Below are 19,259 nucleotides of genomic sequence, written 5' to 3'. Positions count from 1 at the left end.
GGATATACTCCATATGTTTAAAGAAAGGATTTGCTCAGAGTACATAACTAACATGAGTCCTTTATATATATTTTTTGGTGGGGGCAGTACTGTTACTTTCCTAAAAATACAAAAAAAAAAAAAAAAAAAAAAAAAAAAAAAAAGCAAGCTTTTCTGTTGTTTTTTCATTCTGAAAACATACCACAATTGTCTTCTCCATAGCTACTCTAACTCATCTAACATTCCATAAAAACAATCATGGACTAAAGAGAAAATATCTGACAACTACATATCTGATAAATGGCAAAAATCAAAAAACCAAATTAGAAAATGTAAAAAGACAAACTTAAGGCTGTATGAATGGCAAACAAGCAAATAAATTAAGTTCAACATTACTGGGTTCTAGGGAAATGCAAATTAAAATGAGATACCACTTCCTACCTACCACTATGGCTTAACAAGTATCAAAATAGTAAATGCTCCTAAGGATGCAGAATAACTCAAATCACTGATACACTGCTGATAAAAATGTAAAATGGTAATCACAAAACAGTTTGCAGTCTCTTTAGAAAAATAAAAACAAAACTGTCAGGAATTGCAATCCTTGACATATACCCTAGAGAAATTAAAACTTAATTTACAAAAACCATATATACAAATGTAGCTTTAGCTGTAATAGCTGAAAACTAGTAACAGAGACATTTTCAACAAGTGAATAGTTCAACTATAGTACATTCATACCATGGACAATATTCAGGGATAAAAACAAATGCACGACTGTTACAAGTACCTATGTCTCGATTCTCTACATTTGAGGGAATGTATAAAAGGGGGGCATCCTAAAGGTTACAAAATACATGTCCCACTTACAAAAAATTTTAAGTGACAAAATTATACAAATGGAGTACAGATTAATGGTTACTGGGATTAGTGCACAGCATGGTGATAGTCTACACTTCTACCTGCTCTATGTTGTAACAGCCTTGTAAAGTTCTAGTGGCTGACTATAACTGCAGTAAAACCTGGGTCTGAAAGAGTAATTCATTCTACTTAGAATCCAAAGCACTTGTATATTGAAGCAATGAGAAAGAGATCTATAAGACCAGATATGGCCATGTGAGGCATGACATACTATTCCAATGCAAGATATTGCTCATTAAGTTACAATTTCTTAGAAATGCTTGCTCGCCTGTGGAACTCTTATAGACCAAATTACTCACAATCCAACGTTTAACTATATACAATATTTTTTGTATTTTTGACCCATACTGAAGATGCATAATAGAAATTATGATAATAGGAATTTTTAGAATTATGTATGATCAATGACCTGGTTGTGACACTGCTCCAGGGCATCAGACAAAATGTCTCCCATGCAGGAGCACATGGTGCCAATACTATTCTAATGCTCCAATTACTGTGAATCTTTAATTACCTCAAAACCATAAACTTAATTTTTAAAATCTGAGCTCAACAAAGACTGTATTTTCTGTGTAACAGTTACCAAATGTTAATGTCAGTCAAATTAGTACATGTAGAGATAAGACACTACCAGTTTATTTCTCTTACTGTCTGTAGAAAACTGATTACTCCAACATAAAAACTATGCTGAAAATAGATATCATTATTTAGTGTATCCTAGACAAAGCTTTTACATTTTCCTAAGTGAACAAGACAGATTCTAAAGAACAAAGTCATATCACAACTTACTACTTCATCAGCAAATCCACCAGCCAGGACAAGAGAATAAGCCCCATCGTTACTGCGACCATGAATTCCACCAACATGGGGTCTATGAACACCTGCTTCGCTCACCTATAAAATAGGTAAAAAGAATCTCAGAATGCCTCTGAACAATTGTCATGTTTACAAAATGCTTTTGCATGTATTACTAAACCATAAAAACTCAAGAATCCTGTCTCACCCAGTTTTATCTTTTGCTCTTATTTTATTTTTCTTTTTGACAGGGTCTTTGCTATACAATTCAGGCTGGCTTTGAGCTCATTTTGTAGCTCAGGCTGGTCTTGAACTAACAATGATCCTCCAGCCTCATCCTCCTGAGTGCTGAGGTTATAAGTGTGTATCACCACCCCTGGGTTGCTCTCAACCCAAATAAATCCAAAAGGGAGGAAAGAGACAACCTTAATTTTGAGTATGTCTAGAGTTCTCAGTTTCACAGTAACTCGATAAAAATCATCATCAACTTCCAGGCTAACTGAGATAAAAGAAAACTATCAGCAGTCAAGATCACCTCTCTCCTGTATTTTTCATCTTTGATTATGGCTATTCCCTACCCAGATTTTCAGGTAAAAAAATTGCAGGAATTATTTTATCCCATTCTTTTCCTATATTCCCTAATACATATGGTCACAAGGATTCTTCACTTCCTAAATCCTTCAAATCCATTTTTTTTTTTTTATTTTACTTTACATCGGACCCTGTTTCACTGCCTTCAGTTTTGCTTCTCTGAACCTATCCTATCATAAACAGAATCTCTATTTAGAGAACTGTGCTTGTATGAAATGATCTTAGAGTATCAAGCTCAAGTGAAGCATTATATACTGTATTACACCTATTTCCCCATTTTCCCAGCTATATTTATGCATCCTATACATTAAGAATGAAAATTACTCAACACTACCCAAACATAAAATCCATTTCTAGTTTAGTGATGCTATCCTACTTCAAAGTCCTCTGCTTTGTCTCATATATTCTGAAATTTTCCTTACTGAAACAAGTCCTCCTCTTTCTATACTTCGCACTCCCTGAGGAACATATTGTGAAACAACTATTCTTAGTAAATAAGCTGAAATTCAAGTTTACACAGTGAGCATGGATAAAGAAAGTGGCTTTGGTTTATGATGGTAAAAACAACTGACATGGGAAAAACTGAGGCCTTGGTAACTCCAGAGTTTAGCAGAAGGCAGAGGCTTCTGATCTGTTCTACTCTCTCCCTTTCCCTAACAGGTAAATCCGTCCTACTATATGTTAAAGCCACTACTCTCAGTCACCATGGAGTCTTAGAATACAGCACAAAGGTTTCATAGTTAGGGAATGACTTAATGACAGAAAAAAAAAAGAACAAAAAGTTATACTACTTCATTATTTTGTATTTATAATCTTACTGTACTTATAGATCAAAAGTAATGAAAAATACAAATCCCAAATACCAGTTCAGTTAAAACTGATACAACTATTCCAAGGATGAGAGAACACAAAGTACTAAGCTAACTATCCATCTTCTGTAGAAGGAAGTTCATAAAACTAAAAAATAAAAGAAATAAACGTATTATTTAGAAAAAAGGTAAAGCCAGGGAAAATAACTAAAATTTTATCTCTGAAAAACAGAAAGTGTAGATAAAAATTAAGGTGGGTTTTTAAAATTAAAATCACACACTACTTGACTTTTCAAGCTATGTAAAATTTCTTTATTTTAATCATATCAAAGATCTCAGGACAATGGATCCCTAAATATAAAAGGGAGCTTGCTTGCTTGCTTGCTTGCTTGCTTGCTTGATTTATTTATGTGGGCGGCTCAGGCTGGCATGGCATATAGTTCCAGGTATCAAACTGCAGTCCCTGCATGCTTGCCCAAGCAGGTGCTTTAGACTGCTGAGCTATCTTACTGGCCCAAGGAGCTTTAATTGAAGTTCAGAATACTAGGTATCTGAGAACGGTTCTGCAGAAATTGTTTCTTTCACGTTAAGTTTTCCATGGTAAAATTAACTTTCTAAAAAAGAAATTAGGAAAATAAATAGTACCTTCCTTAAGTGAAAAGAGAAAATTTTATTCCTGCATTACTAGTACTTCTTTCTCTCCAATATATTTGACATAATTGTTTTCAGTGAGGAGAGAAAGCCTCAGAGAAAACACTCAAAGGCAGCTTTTTAAAGTTCAATGAAATTAAATGAGTACCGCATGACTTAAAGAAAAACTGTAATATTTCAAACACTACAATTTTTTAGTGAGAAAATTCCTTTGAAAGCTTAAAGGTAAGAGCTAAATATGGGCACACACCTAAAATCCCAGCATTCTGTGAGGCTGAGGCAGGGCAGTTCCAAGTTTGAGCCCAGCTAGCTACACAATTTAGCAAGATCCTGTCTTGAAATAAAAAAATTTAAGGACAGGCACCTGGAGATGTAGCTCAGTGGATAGGCACTGGTTTCAATCTCTAGTATTGCCAGAAGGGGAGAAAGGTGGAAGGAAAGGAGGGAAGGAAAGAAAGATTAAAAAAAACACCGTAACATAACAAAAATAGCTTGGTAAGAAAGAATAGTTGATGACCAATTCTGTGAGGTACATTCCTGGTTAACCTTCCAACAGCAGAGAACACCATGGGCTATTGTTTTTTTAATTTATTTTAGTACAGGGTCTACAGGGTCTCACTACACAGATTGGAGTCATAGTGATCCTCCTGTTTTCAGCCTTCCCAGCACTAGTATTGCAGGCATGTGCCACCAGGCCCAGTCTCAGTCACTGTTTTAGCAAGCCCTGGGGGCAGGCTAGCATAGCAAGCCGGGGACCGAACCTCTGTCCCTGCACCTGTCTAAGTAGGTGCTTGAGTACACTGGACTATTTGGCTAACCCCATCATGTGCTAACAAGGTCTGTCTTACAATCAATACATGTTAACATTACTTCAATTTTCATATAAATTCATTTTACCTTTTCAACTATACCAATTCAAAAACATACCTGAACCCTAAATCTCCACGTTGATCCAACAGGAATACCAGGAATAGGTCCATAATGATTAGAAGGGACAATAGTGCACTCTTTTGTACGGCCAACACAAGCCATGCCCTGCAAGTTACAGAACAAACTGAGATAGCAAGTATGTTACATCTCTTAATCAAAAAACTGAATTCCCAAATATAACATAGAAGCGCCACTAATATGTTATTTAGGTATCATTGATTTTTTACCTTATATTAATTTTTTATACCATAACTACTGTATGCTTTAAAACATTATATAATATAATTTGTTACTAGGCGGAAAAGGTGAATTTCTTCCTTACCCTGCCCCAGTCCCGCCGGCTTTCAGTACTGGCAGAAGGCATCTTTGCTTTCTTCTTACTCATCTTGAGTCCTTCACCAGCCTTTACAACCTCACTGGAATCAGTTTTACAGCAAGGACAATACCTTTAAAAGAAAAAAGAACAATTTTGACAATATTGTAGAAGGGCAATAATGGAATAATAACCTTTATAGCTTAAATACAAGTCTAAGATGTATTACTTGGGATAGATTTCAGAGTTTCAGCACACATTAAACTTGTTTTTGTTTTTGGTTCCAAGAACTGAACTCAGGACCTTGGGCTAGCTCCAGGTCACATTAAACTTTTAATAATACCTTCATGATTAAGCTAGGTATAAGAACACATTTATTATGCCTTTAGAAACATTAAAGATTTTACTCTTACAAATTCTCAAAACTGAATTCTAAAGTCAGAGAAAACTGTGAGTCTGTGGCACCACAAACTGTAATCTTAGCAGTATGACAGTAGAAATTATTTATTTGAAATTCCCAGCATTAAAACAAAAGTACAAACGAATGGTTCTTTTTGACCAAATACTGAACTAGGCAATGGATAGATCTCCATACCTTATTTGGTTTTAGAATTCTCAGAATTGAAAATATACAGTCTGTTACGACTGTGTAAAACACCAGAGAGTTTTGCTTATGTCAGTTTCCTCCTTTTTCTATTTTAATTCCCTAACTTGTTGGTTCTTTATCATAAGTTGCATTAAATCTTTTGTAAGAGTATATGTCAATAGATAATGCTTTCAAATATGATAAATAGATATGGTATATTAGGGGTTTTGTGTGACTATATATTTCTTCTCCTTTTTATTCTGTTTGAGCTGGGGATTGAACCTAGGACATAAGGTAGGCTGAGTAAGTACTTTACCACTGAACTATACTTCTAGCCCTCTTTTTCTTTTATTTTCAAATAAGATCTTTCTCAATTGTGCAGGTTAGATTTCAACATGCAATCTTCCTGCTTCAGTGTTCTGGGTAGTTGGGAGTACAGGTGTGTACCCCGACACCCAGCTGAGATGAGGTTACTTTTAGCTCATAAGGAATAAAAACTCTACGAGGTAACTTGGTTAGCATTACAGGAGAAAAAGAGACATAGTTCAATTCCTGAAGTCGGTCCTGAACTCAACCCTCAGCATCCCATGAAAACAAAAACAAATTTTCTAATTGGGAAATTGCAAAAGCTTCCAAAAATTAATTTGTTCTTTTAACATTAATGTGCATTTCACAATAATAATTAAAGAGTATATAACTAAAGTAACTATTAACTGTCTGATGAGAAAATGATTTCAAATATTAAATATCCAAACAACATGACTTGAAGAAATAAAACATACGATTTAAGGTCAAGTAGTTCCAGGTGAAATGAAGGACCCTGATATGAATTTAGAGCTATTCCATGGTGTAATTTAAGACTATCCTCCAAAGGTCATGCCTGGGAATAATTCCAGAAGTATTGGGACCTCCAATATGGCAGGCATTAACTGGTGCTGAGGAAAAATACTTGTGAAGAAAATAGGTAAGTCGTTGTGTAAAAGGAAAGAACTTTACATAGGGTTTGTTTGGTTTGTTTATGTATTTGGTACAGGGGCTCACTACACAGCTCAGACCCTTAGTGATCCTCCTGTTTCAGCCTCTCCAACACTAGGATTATAGGTGTGTGCCACCTCACCTGGTCTTGGTGGCTGTCTCAGTGCATCCAGGGGCGGTAGCTGACATGGCAGTTGGCACCAGGGATTGAAACCCGGTCTCTGTATTTGCCTAAGCAGGTAGTTAGTCCACTGAGTTATCTTACCAGCCCTACATAGTTTTAAGTACTACACTGTAAATGAAATCAGCATTATGTGAAAAGAGCAGTTGGAAAGGGGATTTCTCCAAGGGTGGAGAAGCCAAGAAACAGGTAGGCACAAAGGTCCCGAAGCATACAAATACATGGTAAACCCAGAGGAACATAAAAGTGAATACAGTTAGTAAATAAACACGCTGGTAATAAGTAATGGAGTTAAGAGAATAGACAAGGGTCAGCCCCATAAATGGTGGTAACTTAATTTTACTATAAACATAATACAAAAAACAGTGGAGGTTTTAAACAGATGCATGGTCTTGATTCAGAACTTAGTGACATCATCCTGATGTTATGGGAGAAAGGGCAGCCAATAAGTACTGTGGAAACAAAGGGCACTGTGGAGTACAGAAGAGCAGGTAACAAATAGTGGTTTGTACTGGGGCATGAAAAGGGAGCTTATAGAAAATTAATTCAGATTTGATAATGTATTAAGAGATGGAGTAAGTGAAGGGACTACAAAGATAAGCATGGCTTTTGGGCATGAGAAGTGGATAGAGCCTTATTAACCAGAAGTTGGGAGAGGAACAGGATTTTAGGATAAGTGTTTCTGAAAACCAACAGCTGTGTCTGGACTGACCTGGGGATGTAGTCAAATAAGCAAACGTGTATCGAAATACAAAGCTCAGGGGAGATTTGATTTCAAAGCAAAACTTCAAAATAATACCTTAATATTTAAAGTGTCATGACTAGATGAAATCATTTAGAAATCAAGGATGAAAAGAAAATGGGTAATGCTTTATTTATTTAAAGGGAAAAAGAATTGGGGGGGGGGTTGGCTCAGGATACCTTCAGGGCAGGTCTGGTTTGGCTTGAGGATCTGGGGATCAAACCACAGCATCCCGAGCCTGACTGCTTTGTTTAAGCAGGCACTTGAACAACTGAGCTAAGGGGAAGGCCCTGTAGGTAATGCTTTAGAGATACCAAAATTTGGTGAGGGGAAAACATTAATAAGGCTGAAGTAGAAGGTGAAAAATTAGGATCAAATGTCATAAAATCTGACAGACACACACACAGATACATACAGACACACACACAAAGTAGGTGAACAGTTGAGTAGGGAAAGGACCAAGAAGTGACTTCTGAGATAGAAAACACAAAGTTTCTACCAGCCTTACCTGAGGCATACAATGGAGAGGTAGTAAGGAAAGTACACAGCAGTGCTGAGGGGTAAAAGCCAGAACAAAAGAATCAGAACAATCAGGTGGCTTTGGAGAAGTCTGGCCATGAAGGGAGCAGCAAACAGGGAAGTGGCTGGTGGGGGACTGCATTAAGGGAAGTTTGTGTGTTTTGAAAATTCAAGAGATCCTAGGATAGTAATAATACATGGTCTAGTAATGGCAATTTGGAAAAGAAATTAACTGCAGGACCAAATTTTCTGGAAAGGCAAAATGATAAGGAATTGTGAGACCATGAGAAGGGTTTGCATCTGTAACTTTAGAGGAACAATGATTACTCCCAAGGACAGATTCAGTGTGACCATGTAGGTTAGCAGTAAAGGCGCCAGAAGATGCTTGATCCCTTCCCCTTTTCTCTCATCCACATAGCCTCTCTTGTGTCAGAGCAAGTAAGTATCTTTCTAACACGTGGGAAAAGTGCAAAGGAAATGCAAAGAATCTCTTCTTCACATTGATATCAACTACACACTTCTCGTATTATTTCTGAGTATATATTTCATCATTAAAACCCTCAATGGCAACAATTTGTTTTTTTTTTTTTTTTAAATTTTATTTATTTGTGTGTGTGCGTGTGTGTGTGTGTGTGTGGCCAGCCCAGCCCACCAGGGGGCGGGGCCGACCGGCATGCGGTGCCGGGGGACCGAACCGCGGCCCCTGTGTTCTGCCAAGCTTGTTCTAAGTAGGTGCCTCAGACCACTGAGCCATCCCACCAGCCCCAGTTTTTTTTTTTTTTTTTTTTTTCAGAACCGGGGATGGAACTCAGGCCCTTGTGCTTGCCAGGGAAGCGCTTATTCTACTGAGCCATCTCACCGGCCCCAATGGCAACAATTTGGCCCATGATTTTAAAAGGGAAAAAACTAGTATTCCTTAACATGTATTTAAGGGCTGGGGAGATAGCTCAGCAGCATAAGCACCTGCCTAGCAAGTGTAAGGTCCTCAGTTCAATTCCCGATACAAAACTAAACAAAAAACCCAAAGTATTTAATGTCATTAAACTTTGATCAGACATTATTCCCAGTCTTATTCCCATTTATTGTCATTATCTTTTATTTTTCAATAGCTAAAACTACACACAGAAATTTAGATTTTGACAAGTATGTTGGGCCTTGGAGCTTTGGTCTGCTCACCGAACACACAGGATTAGACACAGTAATAAAAGCACTTTTGTCAGATGCTTCCATCTGCTAACAAAAACACCTAATACAGTGCGGGCAATCTGCAAAGGCTTACGAAGAAAGACATTTTTAAATGAGAAGCTGAAGGATGAGTATCGTCTTGAAGCTAACCCTAAGAGGACAACACTTCAAAGAAGAAAATGTATCACGTGCAAAACTCTGAAGAAGAACATGACTTAGTTAAGGTGAAATCTGGCTAGACTGTAGAGTACTTTTAGAAATGGAAGAGGAAGTGATGAGATACAGCTAGAGAAAGGCAGAAACAATATGTAAGTTTCAATAAAGCTTTTGAACAAAGAGTAACACAGTCCTTTTTGCCTTCTGAAAGACTCCACATTAGAGTCTGGACTATAAGGACTGAGTTGGAAAGCTGCTACTATAATCCCATGCAGTTATCAATGCAAAGGAACTGTTGTAATATTTTAAGCACTTTGATATACATTATGTATTTTTAAAACTGTTGCTAGTGGTTCAGATACACATTTCATATTCGATTCTTCATAAAATGAGAAAAACCTGATGATCATACCAGTATTCTTCCTCTGGGATTTTATCCAAAGGTGGATTCAGGCAGTAAATATGATAGGCCATATTACATTCATCGCAAAGGAGCTGCATGTTGGGTTCACGTTTCTCTCCACATTTATGACAAGAACAAGTATGACATTTCTTATCTGGGTCTCCGCCACACAGGTCACATTCAGGGTCATTTTTCCCTATGAAAAGCAAAACAAAAACAACTCTTAAAAAATATTTTTCCCACTTATTAGCATTATAAGGAAAATATGTGAATGAATAGCTTTTTAATGGAAAGGAACCAAAAGCAATAGCCAAGTGAGAAAATTAAAGAATAAATGACTGTTCCAGGCTTATTAAATTAGCATTTCAGGGACACAGCTCATGTTTATGCCAGTGAAAAATCTAATGACAGCTAATGCAAATACAAACTTTTGCCTTAAAAGCTGTATTATAAAGAGAACCCCACCATTCCTGAGTTCCCCAAATATTCACTGTGATACTCTAGGGCAGTGCTGTGAACTTAGGACAACACAGGATACTTTAAAATTTCAAGGGAAATGTAATTTGTTCCACAAAAGTACTCAGTAAATGGAACTGGTTTATATTTCTTTTGGGTGCCATGAAAAATGAGTGAGACATTAACAGCTGACTGAATTAGGAAAAATTGAGAAACTCTGGGCAAGACTTCAGACAAATGCCCTTATACTCTTTCCTTTCAAAGAGTGCTCACTTTGGATCTTCAGTCCTACTAGATTAGTAAAAATTAATAGTACTGATAAAAATATAGAGAAAATGGCACACAGATGGTGGGAATGCAAATGGTTAATCATTTGAAAGACCATTTGACAATTAGAAAAATTTAGATTATTTTATTGGAAGGCATTTTTTTCTTTCTACTGTTAGAATGAAAATTATGTGGTCTATAGTTTTTAACTTCCTTCTAAGCTATTGACCAGTCAGTAAAAAACAAAGTTCTATCATATACATCACATACTTAAGAACTTTCCATCTGCAAATGAAAGAGGATGGGCTCCAGGCTTCTCAATCTTGAAGATTTCTTCTATGAAAATTACCCTGCAGTCATTTAATGTTCCTTCTGAACCCCTGTTTTGAAAAGAAAACTGATTTAACTTCTATAACAAAATCTACACAATGGCAAATGATAATTAGAAGTCAGTTTGGAAACTCAATGAATTTTTGCCCACTTACAAATTGAGCTTACATCTATTCTGATCACTCCGATTTTTTTTTTTTTTTAAATAAGCAGAGTCTCACTATGTAGTCCAGACTGGCCTTGAACTTACACTCCTCCAGCCTCAGCCTCTTAAATGCTGGGATTACAGGGGCTCGGTCACATGCCTAGTTATTATTCTAACAGTAGAGCTCAAAAAAATTAGCTAACATTCAAAGTCAGGTATATTTTTACAGTATCATCAAAATGCAAATTCATACACTGTTTCTTAGATTATCCAGCAAAAAAAATAATCTTGGATATTTAGGATGCCAAAGCAAGAGTCCAAGTTTAGCCCGGGAAACTTAAAAAGGACATGTCAAATTTTAAAGGGAACTAGAGTGCAGCTACGTGTGAATGCTCAGGCTTCAATTCCTAGCACCAAGGGCACAGAGTATGTCCGGGGAGAGGGACGGAGAAAGAAAGAGGGAGGCAGATTTTCAAATACAAAGCTGTATTTGTTACCGTTAATTTATATCTATTTGCAAATATTTCTTCAAACTTTTCTACCATGACTGGACTTATATATTTGTCCTTAATCTGTAAGTTTTTGCTGTACATTTTGAAAGTACATTATTCGATTTGCCCAAATTACACTATTTTATGAAATCTCTTTATCTCTAGTAACATATTTTGTATCAACTTCTTGTTGTTAGAATTTATGTGGAGATTTTTCCCATTCTTCCACCCACTTTTTTTTTTTTATCGTTGACAGAATGTTTAATAAATCATTTTGTTTAATAAATCATTTACACACAAAAAGTTATATTTTTGGTACTTAGCTATATGTATATAGACTGCTCCATTAAATTACATCATGATATTCATCTTTATAAGAATATTATACTGGGCCAGCCAAATAGCTCAGCGGAGGTTCAATCTCTGGGGCCTGCAGTGCCAGCCCCACCCCGGGGCATGCTGAGACAGCAATTGAAACTGGGTGTGGTGGCGCAGACCTGTAATCCCTGCTCTTTGGAGACTGTAAAGAGGTGGATCACTATGAGTCTGATCTCGTAGTGAGACCCTGAACATTCTGTAGACCCTTCCCTAAGATATAAAATAAAATAAAATAAAATAAAATAAAATAAAATAAAATAATAAAAAAAATACTATCCCACATATTGAAAAAAGCCTTGGACAGACTTCTGCGTAGAACTACTGTGGTGGCTGACACATTGCGCCAACTTGAGCGGTCAGAAGCTTGGCTGGATCGGCTTGCACATCCTGCGCATGGGCCCCTCCCTAGGGGTGGGGAGCGTCCACCTTAGGATGACTAATCATTTAGAGGGTATATAAAGGGGTTGAGGCAGGATTACGCACACCACTCACTCGAGAGAGCTTGATCTTCATAGCCATGCCACTTCCCACTGTTTCTTTAAATTCTTTTTTTTTTTTTTTCGAGACAGGGTCTCACTGTGTTGTTCAAGCTGGCCTTGGACTCACTGTGATCCTCCTGCCTCATCCTCCCAAGTGCTGGGATTATAGCTGTGTGTCACCATGCCTGGCTTCCTTTAAAACTTTTAATATCAAGTAGTAAACAAAGAATGTCACCTAAGTGGGTAAAGTGCACATCCTTTGAGACTAACAATCATGACAGAAAACAGATCACCTACCTCAGAACCCTTGGCATGCCTCTCCCAAGACAACTTCATACTCTCCCAAAGGCAGATTTACCTTTTCTTCTGTAATTACCTGTCTAACTCCCTAAGCAGGTGGATAGTTTTGCCTGCTTTAAAAGTCTCTATGTAGGCCGGCCAGATACCTTAGTGGATTAAAGCACCTGCTTAGGCAGACTCGGATGGGTTTGATCCCTGGTGTGGCCGCCCCAGCACCATGATTGAGACTGGGTGTGGTGGCACGCAACTGTAATCCCAGTGCTTAGGAGGTAGAAACCAGGAGGATCACTAAAAGTCCAACCTGTGTAGTGAAACCCTGTACTAAATACATTTTTTAAAAAGTCTCTATCTAGAAATTCCTACAGCATCTCTCTCTTCTTTACAATTTGTTGAAGCAGTCCAATCATTAGTGGTTTTTTAACAGTCTTGATTACGATAACTGCATTTCGATAACTGCATTTCCGAAGTGTTATTTAAATAGCTTTTTTGTTCATCTGTTATTTCTTGTAAAACTCCCAAGTACATACTAACATTTTCTGTACAAATTTAGGCCTAATGGATATTTACCTACCATTTATACATGTGTATGTTTTTCCTTTCTCCTTTAGAACATAAAGTTCTAGTTCTCAGCTGCCAAAAATACTATAAACGTGATTGTTTTTCCTATATTACATGTAATTATAACTGCTGAAAAATAAGAACTTTTACTGTACTTTCCCACTTCTTTGATTATAATATAGCCACAATGTCAGATCTTTAGTCGTTACATACTATACTTTCTTCTTTGTGTCCCTCAATTCCTCTGCTGGGGACTGAACACAGGGCCTTAAGAATTCTAGTCAGGGGCCAGCGAGATAGCTCAGTGGGCTAAAGTGCCTGCTTAGGCAAGCTCAAGAACAGCAGTTAGATCCCTGGCACCATATGCCATGCCAGCCCTGCCCCAGGGCTGGCTAAGTCGGCCACAAAAATAAATCAATCAATCTAATTAAACATTCATCCACTGCGCTAAATCCCCTACCCCTTAGTCCTAGTTCTAAATGTAGAAATATAACAAATGCTTATCGCCACTCCATGTCAAATTCTCTCTACTCATCTTGGTTGCTAGTTGAAAAGAGTTCTCAAGAAAGATTCATTGAAACAGTCTGTCTTTAATACCACAATAATGCTTTACCTATATTCTTTATTCCAGAGACTAGATTGGACTAATTATAATCTTTGGCTCACCTCCTGACTCATGCTTATCTTTCTGGATGCTTCCTTATATGAAATGTTCTCTTGTTCCTTTCTTTTTTCTCTTCTGCCTTTGTATGGAAATTGGTAACAATCTTTTCCTTTTGCTCACTATTGAAACATAAATTTCCTCAGCCTTTAGATACTGACTTTGTTAACTGTTATGGAAGTTTACAGCTATAGAGCTCATTTTAAGAGTTCAAAATTCTGTCAGGTGAGATCTAATCTAATAGAAAGCAGATTAGTGGGGTTATGTGGGGCCAATGAGGTGGTAGGAATAAACTATAAGAGGGCCTGTGAAAACCTTTGGAGGTGATGAAAATGTTCCTAAATATGTGTTTAGATGCATATACTTTTCAATGTTTGCTGAATTAAACACTTAGCCTGACAAGCTACAGGGTTATTCATAGGATACTCACTTCCCCTTATAAAAATGCAGATGCTCAAATCCCTTGTATAAAATGTGTTTGTTTATATATAACCTATATACATCCTCTCAATTTTTTGTAGACTGTTCATAATAATGTAGTGTAAATGCTACATAAATAGTATGCTGTATTTGGGAATAAGAAAAGCCTACTACATGTTTGATACTGAACTTCTTTACAACTAATTTCTGTTCATGGTTGGCCTTTCTTACCCTAAATTATGACTCAAAATAATTTTTATTATTTTTTATTTTGCTCGGAATGCCTTCAAGGGCAGGTTTGGCTGGCTTGAGTTGTGGGGATCGAACCACAGCAACCTGAGCCTGACTGCTTTGTTGAAGCAGCCACTTAAAGAACTGAGCTAAGGGGCAGGCCCCCTCAAAATAATTTTTAGAAAAGGATAAACTTGAGACTTTCATAGGTAAACTGATGCAAGTACAGACCATACTCCTCAGTGAAATAAATCATATTTGCATTGTAAACATTGTATTGCCTCTTTAGCATAAGAAGCTGAAAGAGTAAGTATGATCCAAAATGTACAAGAGATACTGGGAAATGGGAAAGGAAGGAGAAACTGGGATGGGGGAAAGGAGAATATAAGGAAGGGAAAAGGAAGAATAAATAAGTATGTATATGCAAGATAAATTATACTACTAACTTCTATTAATTCATTGGAAGGAAAGAAAGTTGGTGCTTATATTGTTTGATCAATTTTTCATGCCCCACTTTGCAATCTCAGCAACTACCTTGAAGATAACCATACAGTATATTATCAATTATTGTCACTCATTTCTATTGTCTTTTCTCTTTAGAAAGAAATTATATATATGCTTCAGTCAGACGTAGCACACATGTGTAATCCTAGCACACTGAGGAGGCTGAGGTAGAAGGATCACTGTAAGTTTAAAGTCAGTGTGGGCTACAAAGTGAGTTCAAGGCCAGCCTCAATTGCATTGTGAAACTCTGTCTCAAAACAAAATATAGGGCCAGCCAAATAGCTCAGCGGATTAAAGTGCCTACAAGCAGACACAGGGGCAGGCAATCCCCAAAGCCTGCTGTGTCGGCCCCGGGGGCGTGCTGAGATGGCAACTGAGACTGGGCATGGTGGCGTGTGCCTGTAATCCCAGCTCTTGAGAGGCTGTAAACAGGCGGATCACTACAAGTCTAATATAGTAGTGAGACCCTGAACACTCTGTAGACCCTTCCCTAAAATACAAACAAAACAAAACAAACAAACTAACCCCTTCAATCTCCAGTACCACTGACCAAAGTAAGACATAGCACAAGCTTTATTTCATACCTCCTAAGATTCTTTTTCCTTATCTAAGGAGCTAGCAAATTTTGTATATGACAGGGCGGACTATAAGTAGATTAAACTTTGCAAGCCAGATGGTGCCAGTCCCAAATGTTCAATACTTGCTGTTGAGCACAAAACCAGGCACAAATAATATGTAAGTCAATAGGCACTGCTATTCTAATAAAATTTTATTTGCAAAAATAGGCAACTAGTGTAATGTAGTTTACCTAACCTTACTGTGTTTTTATTAAGCATATGCTTCTTCTCAGATCTGTAACTTTCTGCCATTAATCCAGTTATCTTTTGCTTGATATTAATTTTAGCTGTTTCCATTATGTAAAAGAAAATCAGTCTCACTCTAAAATCTTTCATGTTCAATACAATGAATCCAGTAGAATTCATTAAGAAAGGAGTGTACAAAGAGAATGTTGAAATTTTAACAAAAATCTACAAAGTTTATAATTTCATTTTTTAAAAGTTAGTGATTATGTAACAACATATATAAGTAATTCTTATATAAAAGTGTATATATAAATAACGCAAACATTTGGGGGGATTGAGCCCAAGATCTGTCTATCACAGGACTGCATCCTCAACCTTTTTAAAAAAATCTATTTGAGACAGTGTCTTGCTAAAGTTGCTCAGGAAGGACTTAAATTTGCAGTCTTCCTGCCTCAGTAGGGATTCAATGTGTGTGCCATCATGTCCAACATAAAGACTATTTCTTATAGAATTGATGGAAATATGTGCATGATTTGGTAGTTCAGGAAAGTTTGTGCATTTTGAATGCTCTTCATTAAGTTTCTTAAATTCTGTATGCTGATTAAAAATTAAGGAAAAATGCAGCTAGCATTACAAGTCCAGCAGACAGCTAAAGGTTGTTACCTATTGCTATTAAAACAACACAACTATTAAAATGCTGTTGTATATAATTGCACATATAAGAATTCCATTTTTGTTTTGAAATTCTGTACCATATGTATTGTTGTATGTTACTGTTTCTGTTTTTATTAATTGCTTATATACTTTTTTTACTCTTTAAAATAAAATTTTAGTTTTATTTTTTAAACTTATTTATTTAGTGTGTGTGTGGCCAGCTCAGCCCACTAGGGGGCGGGGCTGGCTGGCATGTGGTGCTGGGGGATTGAACCGCGGGCCCTGTGCTCTGCTAAGCTTGTTCTAAGTAGGTGCTTTAGACCACTGAGCCATCTCACCAGCCCCCTAAAATAAAATTTTAAAAAAATAATCCTATGAAGGGTTTCTCTAGCAAGATGCCCATTTATTTCTAAGATTCTTCCAAATTATATCTCCAAAGCTACAGTAGAGATAAAGCTTTGAGCCACTCAATAAAAGTTCTTAAGAAATTACAAAACTGATTTTTATAGCAGAGAAAGTTCCATCTTTCATGGATATCATCTTTTTTTTTTCTTTTCTTTTCTGAGACAAGGTCTTGCTACATAGTTTGGGACAGTCTTAAGCTCACTATGTGGCCCAGGCTGGCCTCCACTGATGGCAAATGCCTGAGCCTAACAGCATCACCAAGCTCAGCCATCCTTTTTTACTACAAACATGTGCTTCAGAACCTATAAAGTACATTCCTGAATTCAGCAACTAAATACTGAGAAAGATCTTACCCTAGAAAAATTTTCACACGAAGTTCTTTTTTAGTCCTGGAGACTGCCTTCAATGTGGTAATTTCTGCATCATACCAAAATCCTCTTTTTGCTGGATTTTCCACATTGTAATTAACCATTACCACATCACCAACATTTAGTTCATTCCATTTCAAAATGGTTCTAGCTCGTGGTCGGAGATCCTTTACATTCATTTGTAGAGTACCACTTTCTGGATATCTGAGGAGAAAGAATCACAGGGCATGGTTTATAGTTATCACCAATGCTGACTAAAATTATATGACATATAGACAAACCTAACCTGCAGAGCTGACCATCTGAGAGAAAAGGTAAAACAAGTTGCACCAATCTTTAAGCAGTGAGTGTAGTATTTTATTCTGGCCTCTTGCCTTTCCTATAGTGATAGCAGGCTGGGTTCTATGTGAGCATGAATGCTCTTGCCCAGCTTCTACAGGCCTTGCAGATTAAAGTCTCTTCACAAAATGTTGGGCAAGTGTACAAGAACCTAGATAATATTTACTTTGAGAAAATACACTACTTCTCCAGAATACACTACATGTAATATAGTCAGTAAAGTATCACGGTTACATTCTGGATGTTCTGAATGAAGCTCTACACTTCTATTATGGACTGAACTTAAAGGCTTTCACACTGAGCTACATCCTTAGCCCTGTAAGGCAGGGTCTTGCTAGACTGCCCAAGCTGAGCTCACATTTGCAGTACTCTTGCCTCAGCCTCCCTGAGTGCTAGGATTACAAGCATGCTTAGCTAAGACTATATATTCTAATGACATTTAAACAATAAACATTGAGAATTTTAGTTACCGAAATAAAGTAACGCTTATTAGTCTTAGACATTTATTGTTAGCTAAGGGGTAAGAAAACAGCAAAAATTCTTACATTTTAACTAGCATTTAAGAATTCCTTCACTACTACTAAATATTGGCCTCTCTCTGAGAAACCAGTTCACTGAGTTCTACTATTTGTGTCATTTGCTTTGGATACAAACCTATCATGTTCCAATAACCTCCATTTTCTCAGGAAGAAAAGGATAAGATTCTCGGTTTTTTATGTGTGTGAGACAGGGTTTTGCTAAAACATTTAGGCTGGCCTTGAATTCACGGCAATCCTCCTGCCTCAGCTCCTGAGTGGTGGGCTTACAGGGATGTGCCACCATGCCTCCCCCATTTCATTCAGTACTGAGGACTGAATGCAGGAATTACATAGCTTTTTAGTTTGGAACACGGTGATTAAATCACTCAGGCTGGGCTCAGACTTGCAGTTCTCTAGCCTTGGCCTCCCACAGTGCTGGAATTACAAGTATGCTCCACAGTTCTTCTTAAAATTCATATTCTTATATACATCCAGGTCCCTATTTACATTTTTTTAAAAGCCCCCCCAAAATCCATTTAATATTTACGTGAAAGAATTCTAGCAAAATCTTGGCTTTACAATGTTTTAGAACATTCTTTATTATTAGATATAACTTCTTGTTATCATCAGGCCAAAAAGAGCAAATAACAGTTCACACTGGCTTCTATAAAATTAAGACCTGCTGCTGTCTTTTGTGTATCACAAAGCAAGTTAGTAACATCTGGTCCCCATCTCAAATGACACAATCTATTGAGGTAGGCCAACTTGCCATAGCAGTGGTTCTCAAACTGCTCCTCAGCGCCACAGGATCAGCACTGCTTGGATATATGTTAGAAATGCACATCTTGGGGCTCCACTTTGGACTGTGTCACAAACTCAGGCAATGGAGCCTGTGATCTCTCTTTGTAAGTCCTTTCAGTGACTCTAATGTGTGTTTTAAGTTTGAGAACTTCTGTGGTGAAAGAATATGAGAATAATTAAATACTACACCATAGTATGACAGCATTAACAAAGTAGAAATTAGGGGATGAAAAAGTTAACACTCAACCAAAAATGACAGGTTCAAATGAAAGTGCGTCTAAAGTTGGAAACTGCTTCTGCAGCTAGTCTTAGTTCCTCCATATCAAACAGGACTACGCAAGCCTATGACTGTCACAGTACACAGTATGGTTAAGTTCTTTAAAATAAATGGCTATTAGTTCAACATAAGATCTCT

The 19,259-nt window shown here is 37.1% G+C and overlaps 1 protein-coding gene across 1 annotated transcript in view; it reads right to left on the bottom strand.

The window, feature by feature from the left end:
• Positions 1 to 19,259, bottom strand: part of Uhrf2 (ubiquitin like with PHD and ring finger domains 2) — a 78,450-nt gene that overhangs the window by 19,206 nt on the left and 39,985 nt on the right. Inside the window, exons 4-9 of the mRNA XM_004631733.2 lie at positions 17,172 to 17,390; positions 10,730 to 10,839; positions 9,746 to 9,932; positions 4,999 to 5,122; positions 4,674 to 4,781; positions 1,690 to 1,794 (exon numbers count right to left, since the gene is read on the bottom strand). Of these exons, the coding sequence (XP_004631790.1) occupies positions 1,690 to 1,794; positions 4,674 to 4,781; positions 4,999 to 5,122; positions 9,746 to 9,932; positions 10,730 to 10,839; positions 17,172 to 17,390 (853 nt within the window). The remainder of the gene's footprint in view (positions 1 to 1,689; positions 1,795 to 4,673; positions 4,782 to 4,998; positions 5,123 to 9,745; positions 9,933 to 10,729; positions 10,840 to 17,171; positions 17,391 to 19,259) is intronic.

Source organism: Octodon degus, unplaced genomic scaffold (assembly GCF_000260255.1).
Source record: "Octodon degus isolate 3935 unplaced genomic scaffold, OctDeg1.0 scaffold00044, whole genome shotgun sequence".
NCBI lineage: Eukaryota > Metazoa > Chordata > Mammalia > Rodentia > Octodontidae > Octodon > Octodon degus.
Note: the sequence above shows the minus strand (reverse complement) of the source record. Positions and strands in the feature narration are given on the sequence as shown.